The 13,423-nt window shown below is 46.4% G+C and overlaps 1 protein-coding gene across 2 annotated transcripts; it reads left to right on the top strand.

Moving 5' to 3' along the window:
- The first annotated feature begins 2,387 nt into the window (after positions 1-2,387).
- chst6 (carbohydrate sulfotransferase 6) lies at positions 2,388-11,905 on the top strand. 2 transcript variants are annotated; one of them, XM_061222111.1, is made up of 3 exons: positions 2,388-2,498; positions 2,927-3,116; positions 10,697-11,905. In XM_061222111.1, the coding sequence occupies exon 3, from the start codon at positions 10,706-10,708 to the stop codon at positions 11,903-11,905; it is 1,200 nt and encodes a 399-aa protein (XP_061078095.1). In that variant the 5' UTR covers positions 2,388-2,498; positions 2,927-3,116; positions 10,697-10,705. The 2 variants fall into 2 exon arrangements, with proteins under 2 accessions (XP_061078095.1, XP_061078096.1); XM_061222112.1 differs by having other exon boundaries at positions 2,435-2,498; positions 3,087-3,116.
- The last annotated feature ends 1,518 nt before the right edge of the window (positions 11,906-13,423 follow it).

The following is a 13,423-nucleotide window of genomic DNA, read 5'->3' as shown; positions in this document are numbered from 1 at the left end:
AGTGCTCAGTGAGTGTATATGCTTCCCTTAGGTCATGTCATCAGAGAACAGAATGTTAATTTCCACAGCTATGCTGATGACATACAACTATACATTGCAGTTGAGGCAAATAATCTGAATGCGTTATGTTCCCTGAATGCCTGTCTGTCTGCAATTAATCAGTGGATAGGCAGCAATTTTTAAGTTAAATGAAAGGGAGATACTTTTAGCTGGCCTCAAAGCCAAAAGGGCTGCGCTTTTTAACAGGACAGGACATGTGGCTCCCCAGATTAAATAACTATAAAAGTAGCAGGCCTGGGTGTAATTTTAGACTCTGATCTAAGTTTTAAATGACACGTTAACAAGGTGACCAAGATGGCCTTCTTCCACCTGAGAACCCTGATTTGTTGTTGTTGCTGTTGTTGGCGGTGGTGGCGGCTCTACCGTACCCAGCAAGTTTTCACACTGAGACAAACTGCTCCAGTCACAAAGATGCTTTTATTCCTGCTGGTGCTGCTGCACACACACTGTTCTCATTTCGCTGTCTTGGTCCAAACGCCTCCACACACACACACACACACACACACACACACACAGACACACAGACACACACAGTCCTCACTTAACTATCCTGGTCCGGTCCCAAGCTGTGACCTCACATTGCCTGGCAGCTCCCACTTCACCCAAAGCCAGCAAGAGCCCAGAGCCCCTCCCCTTTTCTGTCTCAGCACTTGCCTGTCACAGCCCCTCCCCTTTAGTGGTGTGTCATCCACAAGCCACTCCCCCCCCCCCCCCCCGGTTTCACCTGTCCTGCAGCCTAGCCTCGAGAGGTGGGCTTTAACATTTTGTTTTTGGCAGCGTGTTGAGGCTGTTGACCCATCTGGCAGAGCCAGGACTGGTGTCTGAACAAACACAGGAAGTGCAGATTTGAGGACAGGAAACAGACGCTGGCCCTTCCTGTCCCAGCGCGAGATGGTAACCGGTGTGGCGAGCGAGCATGTGCAGCGCTGGAGCAGCACTTCCCCCAGCCGGGAAGGGCAAAGCATCATGGGAAAAGAGTGTGACTGTGTATTGTGATCTGGAGTCACAATATTCACAGTGGAGTGTAGTCCCACTGTGATGTGACAATGTTGAGGGTACATTAGAAATTGAAATTGTGTGTGTGTGTGTGTGTGTGTGTGTGTGTGTGTGTGTGTGTGTGTGTGTGTGTGTGTGTGTGCACGTGCCCGCCTACTGGACTTTTTTTTTTGTCTTCCCCTGCATGTCATATTTCTGTTCTTAATTCTGTTCAGGTTAAGGCTAAGAGTACAGTTTCACATGCACTTGAGCATTTACAAAGGTGTGCTCAGTTCCTTTAAATTCCTATGTGATTTAGAATAAATCACAGTGGATAATGTGAGAACAATGCATGCTGGGGTAGGGCAACTCCAGACGATTGACTGTTTAGCATACATGACCTTAAGCAGGGGTGCCCAACCCTGGTCCTGGAGGGTTTCCTGGCATTTCATCCTAAAATTAGCTACCAATTCAGACCCAAGAACCACGTGATGTGTGGTACTGTGGAATCAACTGCTTTAATTGATCAATTAACTGCTGAGTAACAAGAAAAGCCAGCACAGCCTGCTGCTCTCCAGGACCTGGGTTGGCCACCCGTGACATTAAGCATACTGTACACTGCAGCCGCACGTGAGTTTGGCTTCCAATCAAATAAATGTATAGCTATGAAATTAAAACTTGGAAGCACATTCTGACTGGGAAAAAAAACAAAGAAAGAAAGAAAACAGGAAAATGTGTGTCCCGGTGAAGAATATTCACTGAGAAGAGGCGAGAAGAACCCATGTAAAACCACCAGACGTTACTGGCTTGATTTCAGCCTTTTTCCCAAAGGTTTCTATGGAATTCACTGATATCAGGACTGAACTCCAGGGGCCATGTGCTACCGTGCACCCGGAAAAAACGGGGACGAGTTTGGAGCTAAAGTAACAAAGTAATACATTGCTATGCATGTCCTGTGCAATTTGGAACACACTTGATTGGTAGCGCCATTGTTGCCTTAACGTAGTAGTGCCTTGGCCGAAGCTCGCAGGAGTTTGGAAACAGGTCGCTGGGACGTGTGGTGAATGTTTTTACTGGTTGTGGGGAAAAAAGGTGTTTTGGTTCAAGATGATCTACATGTGTGTTTTGCTTTATGGATTTGATGCTTTTCACTTATTTGGGAACGTATTTCAGTGCCAACCATTTACATTTACTTATTCCCTTGATTAAAAGCGTCTGCTAAATTACTAAAATGTAATGAGTGGTGCTTTATATTCAGGTGCTAATTTGCTCTCTGGTGTCTCTGATCAACTTGCGACATCAGGAAGACCTGATTGAGATGAACCAATCACTGACCGACGTTTCACGCTGACTTATCTCTGGAGTGTATGTTCAGCTGGCGCCCGAAAAACAACAGATCGCCGAACCTCTGGGAATACGCTTTTCGTGAGCTGAAACTGCATCCTGCCACTTATTGTCCGAAGGTGTGCTTTACCTAGTTTTTAGGCCGCTTTGTAGTTAATGTTTTAATAGGAATGTGATCGCCTTGTCTCACCCTTAGAATTGATGGTAAAATAATGTTAAATGACAAAGTGGATTCTGTGTATTGGGTGGCATGGCTTTGTGTAAGTGTCATTAAATTGTGATACTGTGCTATTTGAGGTGTTAACTTATCAAAACGCCGATACGTAAAGATGAGTAAATAGGCGACTGCAACAAATGAACACATTCTCATTCAATGTTTAAATGCTGCATAAAGGACTTAAGGCCAACACACACACACACACACACACACACACACACACACACACACACACACACACACACACACACACACAAAAAGAAAAAAAGAATTGAGTTCCGCCTGCTCTGCCACCCTCCCGGCCATCGACCCTCCCCCTCTCTCTCCCAGATACCCAGTGGCAGGTCGTGGCCACGTCTCAAAGCCATTCTTTGAACAGACTCTCCTGGATTTGGGTGCTTTTGCAAACCTGGAGTTAACCAGGTGCATCGCAAGAGTGTCTCTCTGAAATTCGGAAACATTAATCTCGGTTTCTTTCCTTTATCCGAAGCCACAGTCCATTTCCAAGACACGTGGAGAGGTAAGTTTCTCACTTGTTTTTACCCATCGTTATTTAAAAAAAAATGACATCACAGTTGGTACTTACCGGGTAAACTTCCAAACTCGTGCTTGTATCAGGTTCTAAAGTTTTCATGCAGCCACTCGTAGGTGCTTCTTTGTTTTCTCGTTGTTGGAGTTTTCTTTATTTTAGTTCCATATGGAGTTTAATGTTAGTGTCGAGAGTCCGTGTGGGTAATCCGTGATGACAGCGGACCGTGTACCATCTTCAGGTTCCGACTGTATACTGTAAAGAAAGCAACCATGAACACAAGCCAACACTTTTCTCTTGGTTTAACCATAAACATCGAGATGAACCGCTACGCATCCAATAAGACTAATTATTCCCGTTGCTATCGAAGAGTAACGTACATGAACAAAATAAGTGGTAATAGCCTGGACCATTATACGTATCGTGCACCAGTCAGTGATGACTGTATCTTACTGTACAAGTTGCATAGCAAAATTATTTACCGAATGTAACGTGTAATGTAATGTGCATAATATAATATAATATAATATAATATATTATATTATATGTAATATACTTTATTTCTGAGAATGACATTCAATTAAAGGGATTACCTTTATTATTGTCATTATATGGCATTATCATTGTAGTTAACTGATGTGATGTGTATTATTATTATTCTTGTCATCATTATTAATATTGCTCGAAGGAGTTGTAGGATCAGTATGAATCCATTCCGAGAGGCCAAGAAGAGCTGTCTATCATACGTCACAGCATTCCAACTGGACAGTACAAAAAGTTCTTCGGCCGCTGCTTTCAATCTGCGGCTATGCTCATTCACTCAGTCACCGACTGCGCTCAACCCTCCGGACTTATGCAACGCATCGTGCTTTATGAGTTATGAGCGCGCGCTCTATCCCTTAAATTATACCCAAATACAGACCTTAGACACAAAGACTTTAAATAGTGGCCCTAATCGCCGTTAACTCGCTGTTAGCAAGTTCAACTCAAGGAGAATGTTCACTGAAATGTTTCAGATTCATCGATGGATATAATTTCATTAAAAACATTTATAAAATCGAATAAATGCAGAATTTCCAAAGCGAGACCCTCGGTTATTATTTGCGTAGGAGCTGAATTCAGACATGACCGGTGTTACCGCGAAATTGGTAGCCACCGAAATCTGTCCCTGGAGGTCGCTGTTCAGCAGTTGTTTCATGTTCGTTTGCATCGCATTTTATTTTATTTCTAAAACGATTAGTCCTAATGAAGGTTGGTGATACAAAAACATACTGTATGGCGACGAATGACCGATAAATAACATTCGTTTATTATGAAATATGTTAGGGAGTGCTTAATCACAGCAAGGTAATATTTCGTGTTGTGCATCCATGTACAAAAAACAATACATTCTGATTATATAATATGTGAATTAAAGTGTTCTGCTTTTGGCAAAATACAGTTTTTGAACATACCGTTATTGTATGAGCACTATATATACGTGTAATATTAACGAATGAGAGCATTTGATAGCCAGTTGATAGTTATGAAGCAATATTAAATATTATAGTTATCTCCTCGTGTGAACACCGCAAAGCTTTTTGCGTGTATATGTATAGGCAGACAATACAAACATTTTTCAAAAAAGCATTTTACATCTATCTAAATATGTTAATGACTTTACCTTTGGGGGGGAAAAAGGGTCACACTGAGGTGGCATGTCATCCCCTTCTCGCTGTACACAGCAATGCATGTCGGACTGGAGTTACCAGGTGGCACAGAGTTATCGGGGCCACCCACAAGGCAATAATTGACAGCTATCAAAATATATGCGGCCTGACTGCATGCTTGGAGAAAAGAACCACACCCGAACCACAATTAAAATCAGTTGTCATGTTAAGTTTTTCTACAAAAAAGTGTGTTTCATGGGTGTGAACATGCAGAGAATGCTGTGGGGTCACAATTCTTGACGTCATTATTTACAGCTTAGTCATTGAGCAGATTCTTTTAATCTAAAGCTATTCATGAGTGCATGCGTATGAGTGCATGCGTTCCTCAACCAGTGAAAAGCATCAAATCCATAAAGAGCCTTATAAACACTTATGCATTTGCTGATTTCCTTTGCATGCATACTTGATTGTAGTAAAAGTGTAGCAAATGATTGATCTATGGGCCAACATTGGCTCAGACGGTAAGAGCTGTCGTCTGGCAGTCGGAGGGTTGACGGTTCCTGAGAAAGACACCCAACCCCCAAATGCTCCACGATGCACAGTGTCAGGTTTTTGTATTGCGAAATTGTCGCAATATTTCGCAAATAAGTAGATGAAACGGGCACGAAAGTGGACACCCGTGAGTAGCACAATGTACACAGTCACGCAGGGGAGCAGTAACACAGTCACAGCACAGTCACACAGGGGAGCAGTAACACAGTCACAGCACAGTCACGCAGGGGAACAGTAACATAGTCACAGCACAGTCATGCAGGGGAGCAGTAACATAGTCACAGCACAGTCACACAGGGGAGCAGTAACAGTCACAGCACAGTCACACAGGGGAGCAGTAACATAGTCACAGCACAGTCACACAGGGGAGCAGTAACATAGTCACAGCACAGTCACGCAGGGGAGCAGTAACACAGTCACAGCACAGTCATGCAGGGGAGCAGTAACATAGTCACAGCACAGTCACACAGGGGAGCAGTAACAGTCACAGCACAGTCATGCAGGGGAGCAGTAACATAGTCACAGCACAGTCACACAGGGGAGCAGTAACACAGTCACAGCACAGTCACACAGGGGAACAGTAACATAGTCACAGCACAGTCACGCAGGGGAACAGTAACAGTCACAGCACAGTCACACAGGGGAGCAGTAACATAGTCACAGCACAGTCACACAGGGGAGCAGTAACAGTCACAGCACAGTCATGCAGGGGAGCAGTAACATAGTCACAGCACAGTCACACAGGGGAGCAGTAACAGTCACAGCACAGCCATGCAGGGGAGCAGTAACATAGTCACAGCACAGTCACACAGGGGAGCAGTAACAGTCACAGCACAGTCATGCAGGGGAGCAGTAACATAGTCACAGCACAGTCACACAGGGGAGCAGTAACACAGTCACAGCACAGTCACGCAGGGGAACAGTAACAGTCACAGCACAGTCACACAGGGGAGCAGTAACACAGTCACAGCACAGTCACACAGGGGAGCAGTAACACAGTCACAGCACAGTCACGCAGGGGAACAGTAACAGTCACAGCACAGTCACACAGGGGAGCAGTAACACAGTCACAGCACAGTCACGCAGGGGAGCAGTAACATAGTCACAGCTGTTGGGCTCTTGAGCAAGCTTTGGATAAAAGCGTCAGCTAAATAACATATAGTGTAATGTACATTACATTACATGTCAAATATAGTCACGATCATACTTGTACTTGTCTCTTGTGCTCTTCCATGCAATCACAAGGTAAACATCTCTGACGGTTGTAACAGTGTGTATAGGGGAGGAGGGAGGGTTAGGTGACCTCAGTGGACTGGAATGCTCCTAAGGTCAGTTGGGCCGGTGTAAACTCAGCCATGGTCATGGTCAGTGTGTGTTGGCCAAAATCAACCCCCCTATTCTCAGTCTTCCGTGACCACAAACGGACTTTTATGCAATAATACACAAGAAGTATCTTGCCTACCATGAGAATGTCACTGCTGTGCTGTGTTCGCAGGCTTGGATTTTTTGATTGCGATTATTTCTGAAGTCGGACCCCCCCCGGCCAACCTCTACACCTCATTTGGGAAACAAGTCCTTTGCTTTCCTATTGTATTTATAGCTGCTTTTGCCTTTCAAATGGAGGCTTTGATGTGCACGGGGAAGAAGGCTGTGTTTTAAATATGAACGGATGTGCTCTGGGGATGGGGAAACGACCGACGGACAGTCATTGTGGGATGACAGAGCTAGGAAACACCCAGCCAGTTCCTCTCAAAGTGAAACCACACACACCCACACACACACCCACACCCACACACACACACACACACACACACACTTCTGTTCATCATTATCACCAGACCAGCACAACTAAATCCTATGAATAAAATGCCTGTATGATAGTGCAGACAGAGTGTTTTATAACCGATTTGAACACTAATAAAAACCATATTCATTTTCTTTATGAATCCCGTATGGTATGTATTATACTGTCAGCCAGAGTCCAGGCCCTTTTGCTTTATGAGGGGGTGTGTCACACAGAGAGCACATGTATGTGTGTGTGTGTGTGCAAGAGACAGAAAGATTGTTTGTGTGTGTGTGTGTGTGTGTGTGTGTGTGCGCACCTAAGTTAATGTATGTGCGTGAGTGCAAATATGTTCATGTGTGTGTGTCTGCGCCCGTGCACGCGTGTGTGTTTTTGCGTGCGTGTGTCACGCTGTGAGCCTTGTAAAAGCGGTGCAGTTGCTCATGCAGTTTGATGAGTTCCCCGGGGAATGGGGGGTGGGGCAGGTGGTGTTTGGGCCTGTTTCATTACCTCCGTGGGCCCCTTGGTTTCATGTTTCAGGAGCGTTGCGGGAACATTGCTGGAGTGTTCGGGAACGTTTTGGTTCTTTCTTTTCCTCTTTCCTATTGTCTGGGAAAGAGAGACGGGATCTGCAACTCATTCTATACTCGCTGTGCCACTGTATCCATTTTACTCCTAGTTTACCATCTCTCTCGCTCTCTCTCTGTCGCTCTGTCTCTCTCGCTTTCTCTTTCTCACTCTCTTTCCCTTTTTTTTTTTTAACTCATCGCTCTTTCTTGTTCTAATGATATACTCCTCGGGTTATGTTCCAAAAACCCAGCCATTAATTTCTGTCCCCTGCACCCACATTTATTATGTTCTGTCACCCAAGACACTTTATTTATTCATTTATTTTACAAATTAAAAGTATGTAAACTATTTTTTCTGCTGGGTCTCAGGAGGATAGTGCATACAAAAATGAATCAACAGAATAATGATTTCAGAAATGATCTTATATGGCTGAGAGGTTATAAGAGGTTAGACTAGTTAAGGAAGTTAGTTGGGCATGGCAGTTGGCTATTTACATTTAAATAAAAAATAAGAAACACCCATTCCTTTTCCTTTCCTTATAATGTTGATATGATTTATGATTGTGGTCTGATAAGCAGTGCCGGTATGAAGATGTCGTGTACTTTGTCTATGAGGTGTTAACGACTTCGCATCGCTGCCGGATGGCGTTTCTCATGACTTGGCTCTCGGGCATTCGATGCATTTGACTGCAATGTGCTCCGAGGCTTTTTTGTCTTCCTATCTCTCAGTGCAATTCAATTTTCCTTTCAAAATGCTTCACTGGCACGAAACACAATCCACCGTGTGTCCCCCCCCCTCCCCCCCGTTTGCTTATTCACCAGGCCAAAAGAACACCTTTATTTATTTATTTAGAGCCTTGTGGGAACCAAGGCCCCATTAAGTATAACATTCTCTCCGGGTGAGGGGTTGTGTTCGAGAGAGGTGTGTGTGTGTGTGTGTGTGTGTGTGTGTGTGTGTGTGTGTGTGTGTGTGTGTGTGTGTGTGTGTGTGTGTGTGTGTGTGTGTGTGTGTGTGTGTGTGTGTGTGTGTGTGTGTGTGTGTGTGCGCGCGCACATGTCTCTTGCTCGCATTTAAGCATACACACACGCACACACACACATACGCACAAGCTGATGTATGAGGCTCTAAGGATTCCACTGCATATAGACTGCTGTTATCTGCCTGTATACATGTTCTCTATTTCAAAACCTGAAAATTTACATCAAACACTAACCCAATATATATATATATATATATATATATATATATATATATATATATATAAATATTTTTGGCTGCCTGCACCGTAGTGGTCAAGGTAGATGACTGGGACCCGCAAGGTCAGTGGTTCGATCCCTGGTATAGCCACAATAAGATCCGCTCAGCCGTTGGGCCTTTACCCTGTATTGTCTCCTGCTTAGTCTCATCAACTGTATGTCGCAATAAGAGCATCTGGCAAAATGCCAATAATGTAATGTAATGTCATATGAAATGACTGTTGCTGTTTCACTGTCACAGGCATAGGCATACCACATTTTGAAGAGTGGATTTTATTCTCTGTAGCTTGGTCTGCATGTATGTTATGACTGTATGTATGATGGTTTCATCAAGAAGGTGCAAAATATGGCAGTGCATTAATGCAAATCACAGCCTGAGGAAATTTCATTAGCGGTGCCAGAACCTAGCTACAGCTACTTATGATTTATTTGTTCATCTCATTTTAAGAATTTGAAAACCAGATGTACATTTTGACCAGGGTGGATGAGTGTTCTAGATTTAAAATGACTGCTGATTCTGATATTGTCATATTTCAGACATTTGTGTGAAATATGAATAAATTAAATGGCATCCACTGCAACACGTTATTCACTCATAATTATAATGACTTAATGACTAGGTAAATTGTGTTTATATATATATATATATATATATATATATATATATATATATATATATATATATATATATATATTCTGTACATATGATCATGAATGTAATTGATAAGAATGCAGTATATATTCTTTTTTTCCGTTGTGCATTTGTTCATGAGCCTACATGGGCCTTTATGTTTAGTGGTGTGACAGAAAAGAAATGAAATAAAAAATGCTTCACAATTTAATGTTCTCTTTCGAAACAAAAATATTTTTTAAAGTTGGGGACCAAGGCTGGCAGAGAACAAGCACCTCTTTGTTTAGTTGTTGGGAGGCCATCTGGTGGTAAATGTTGGTACGTTAGGCGCCGGGGTTGTCAAACATAGAGGTCATTCATCCAGGAATATTTCTCCCACAACTCCCTCTGATTTTCATCATGGATCATATTAGAAATAGTGGTGCAGAAAATAAAAATAATCCGAATTGCATTGTGTATCGATGCCATTCATGCATGCGTTTGTTTGTATCGAACCAGGGTCAAATATGTCATTGTTTTTCGGATTCAAATACGCCTTTCACCCCCTTTGCTTTACCAAGCTTGTCTGGTGTTTTGGAACCTCTGATATACCCTCAAAATGCCGGCCCTGCCTTCTGGTCTTCTTGGTTGGCTCAGTTGCACCAGGCAAGAACAATCGAGCACAGAAAAGTGTTTGAATCAATTACGTATTTGACCCAGGTCTAGTATGCATGTACAGTGAGGTCCAGAAGTATTTGTCGTCATAATGACAAACGGCATTCCTATTGTTTGGCATGTGTCTGTTTCTTCTTATTTATCAGCCTCATAATGCCTGAAAGTAATCAGGAGCCTTGAATCAAGACTTGATACTGAAAGCTTTCTTATACAGACACTAAGGACGTGATTGAATACACTTCACTAATTAAAAACTGTTGATAAGCCAGCTGTACGGTTGGTCCCCTAAATGGGGGGGGGACTATGCATAAAAAGGAATGTAATTCTCCCAAAAATCGTCCGATATTGATGCTTCATTTCAAATCAAAAGCACATAAATGTTTCTATTTTTACTGTCCAAATACTTATGGACCTCATCGTACGTGTGACTGTACAGGAGGGAACTTGTAGTCACGGCCGTGCTCTTCTCTCCTCAGTTTCCCAGCATGCCGCGCTGCAAGGTGCTGGTCCCGGCGGTGCTGACGGTGCTGCTGCTGCAGGGCGTGACCGTGCTGCTGCTGTTCGGCTGGTACGGCAACAACCTCGCCCCCGGGAAGTTCGCCCAGGGCAAGGTGCACGTCCTGCTGCTGTCCTCCTGGCGCTCTGGCTCCTCCTTCCTGGGCCAGACCTTCAGCCAGCACCCCGACGTCTTCTACCTGATGGAGCCGGCCTGGCACGTGTGGACCACGCTGCGGCAGCCCGGCGCCTGGGCCCTCCGCATGGCCGTCCGCGACCTGATGCGCAGCGTCTTCCTGTGCGACATGTCGGTGCTGGAGTCGTACACGCCGGCCAACCGCAACGTCTCGCAAATCTTCATGTGGAGCCACAGCCGCGCCCTGTGCTCCCCGCCCGCCTGCCCCCTGACCCCCCGGGACGCCTTCAGCAACGAGACGGCCTGCAAGCTCCGCTGCGACGCCCGGGGCCTGCAGGGGGCGCAGGCGGCCTGCCGGTCCTACTCGCACGTGGTGCTGAAGGAGGTGCGCTTCTTCGACCTGGAGCCCCTCTACCCGCTTCTCCGTGACCCCACCCTGGACCTGCGCATCATACACCTGGTGCGCGACCCCCGGGCGGTGGCCCGCTCCCGCGACAAGTCGGCCAAAGCGCTGACGCGCGACAACGCCCTGGTGCTGGAGAAGGGGGACACGCTGGTGACGGACACCCGCTACGACGTGCTGGAGGCGGTCTGCCGGAGCCACGTCCGGATATACGAGACGGCCGTGCTGAACCCGCCCGAGTTCCTGCGCGGGCGCTACAAGCTGGTGCGCTACGAGGACCTGGTGCGCGACACGTCGGCCGAGGTGGAGGACATGTACGACTTCGCCGGGCTGGAGATGAGCGAGAGGCTGCAGGAGTGGATCTACCGGGTGACGCACGGGAAGGGCAGCGGGACCCGCAAGGAGGCCTTCCAGATAACGTCCAGGAACGCGGCCGACGTGTCGCAGGCCTGGCGCACCACCTTGCCCTTCGACAAGGTGCGGCGCATCCAGCAGCTGTGCAAGGGCGCCATGGAGCTGATGGGGTACCGGCCCGTGCACAGCATCAAGGAGCAGAGGCAGGAGGACCTGGACCTCCTGCTGCCCCGGAAAAGCCGCGAGTTCAGCTGGCTCCCGCCCGACCGCTCCACCCCAGCGCTGCCCAACCTGTGAAAGCGGGGTACGGGTTAGCGGGTGGGGGGCGGGGGGGGGATGGGGGTGACGGGGGTTTTGTCGAACTTGACTTTTGTGCTGTCTGTGGCGTCTTGTCGAAAACGCTGCGTGCTAACGGCGCGCTAACTGACTCGCTGTGCGTGCGCGTGCGTTCAGTGAGACCCTGCAGTGGAGTGTGTCCTGCTCTTTGTGAACCTCCTGTGCTGCCAGTGGGATGTGGGGGACACCCTGGTGGAGTAAATGTGAGCAGCACACTGCATTGCCAGCCAGTGGCAGTGATAATACATCTTTAGAACCATTGTGGGTGATTGGCTAAAGGGGTTTAATTTATAATTTGTTTACAGTTAGTGTGTTTGTAGAGGGTGGAGAGTGAGGGAAGGGGGCGGGATTGGGGCTCAGTTTCACATCAGCTGCAGACACACCCCCGCCACCTGTGCTCCGCCAACAAAAAACCAAACCTCAAATTCATTGGTCTTTCACTGAACCCCACCCCTCCTGTCTGATACCACTTGGGCTCACAACCCTGGTGTGTGTGTGTGTGTGTGTGTGTGTGAGTGTGTGTGTTTTTACATTGTGTGTCACCATGTGTGAATGCGGTTACACTGTCTTTTCTTCCCATATTGACAGTGATACTTGTGTGCGTGTGCGTGTGGGAATGGTTCGGGTAATTTATGGGTAATGAAGGGTCTGTCATGGTGGACGCCGGGCTTTGTGGGTCGTGAGTTTTTGCCGATGAGGTACTGTAACTGACCCTTCTTCTGGGGTTGGCTGCATTTAGCAGTGTCCAAACAAGTCAAGCTAGGCTTTTTGTACAAAAACCGAGAAGAAAAAAATATATCTGTTTTCTTTACCACAGCTGTTCTTTTTTTTAAAAATGAAAAAAAGCACTGCAACTGAAATTTCCTACAATTTTTTTTCCACAACAATGTATGAAATTAGCCACGTTTGTGGAATATGTGTTTTGTGAATGTATACAATGAGTAACACTGTACGAGGACACACGTTGGAGCCGGCTGACCGGTCACGCGGACGGTGTTCGTGCCTCTCGTGTGGGTAATCCTTCCCTCGTGTTTCTCCATAAATTCTGAATGTTTTTCATTCTGCCCAGAGAGGGGTCCATGTGGAAGAGGTTACGGGCGCGGGCTGGGGTCCTGCACGAAGGGAAACATCCGCTGGTTTTTGGGGTGCAGCTGTTGTGTGTCAGTGTGTGTCGGGGGGGGGGGGGGAGCACTGTGTGACCGCGCGTGAGAGTCCTCGGCAGGAAGTGACCTCTCTGCGGAGAGCTGGGACCAAGAACACCATTGGCTGTCTGAATGACGACATAAGGCCTTCGCTCGATGAACCAACTGGATTTGGGCCTGTTGCGCTGCCATTGAGCGCCCCTCTTCTGACACTGCCAGTAGACGCCCACCCTGTTACACCCCTTAACACTCCAGGCTGCATCCTGCACGTGCTCGGGCGCCTGGCTCTCCTCATCGGCACTTCTGTGGATAAGTGTCTGAAGAGATCCCTCTTAAC

This window comes from Conger conger, chromosome 15 (assembly GCF_963514075.1).
Source record: "Conger conger chromosome 15, fConCon1.1, whole genome shotgun sequence".
Taxonomy (NCBI): Eukaryota; Metazoa; Chordata; class Actinopteri; order Anguilliformes; family Congridae; genus Conger; species Conger conger.
This window is presented reverse-complemented; position numbering and strand designations above follow the sequence as displayed.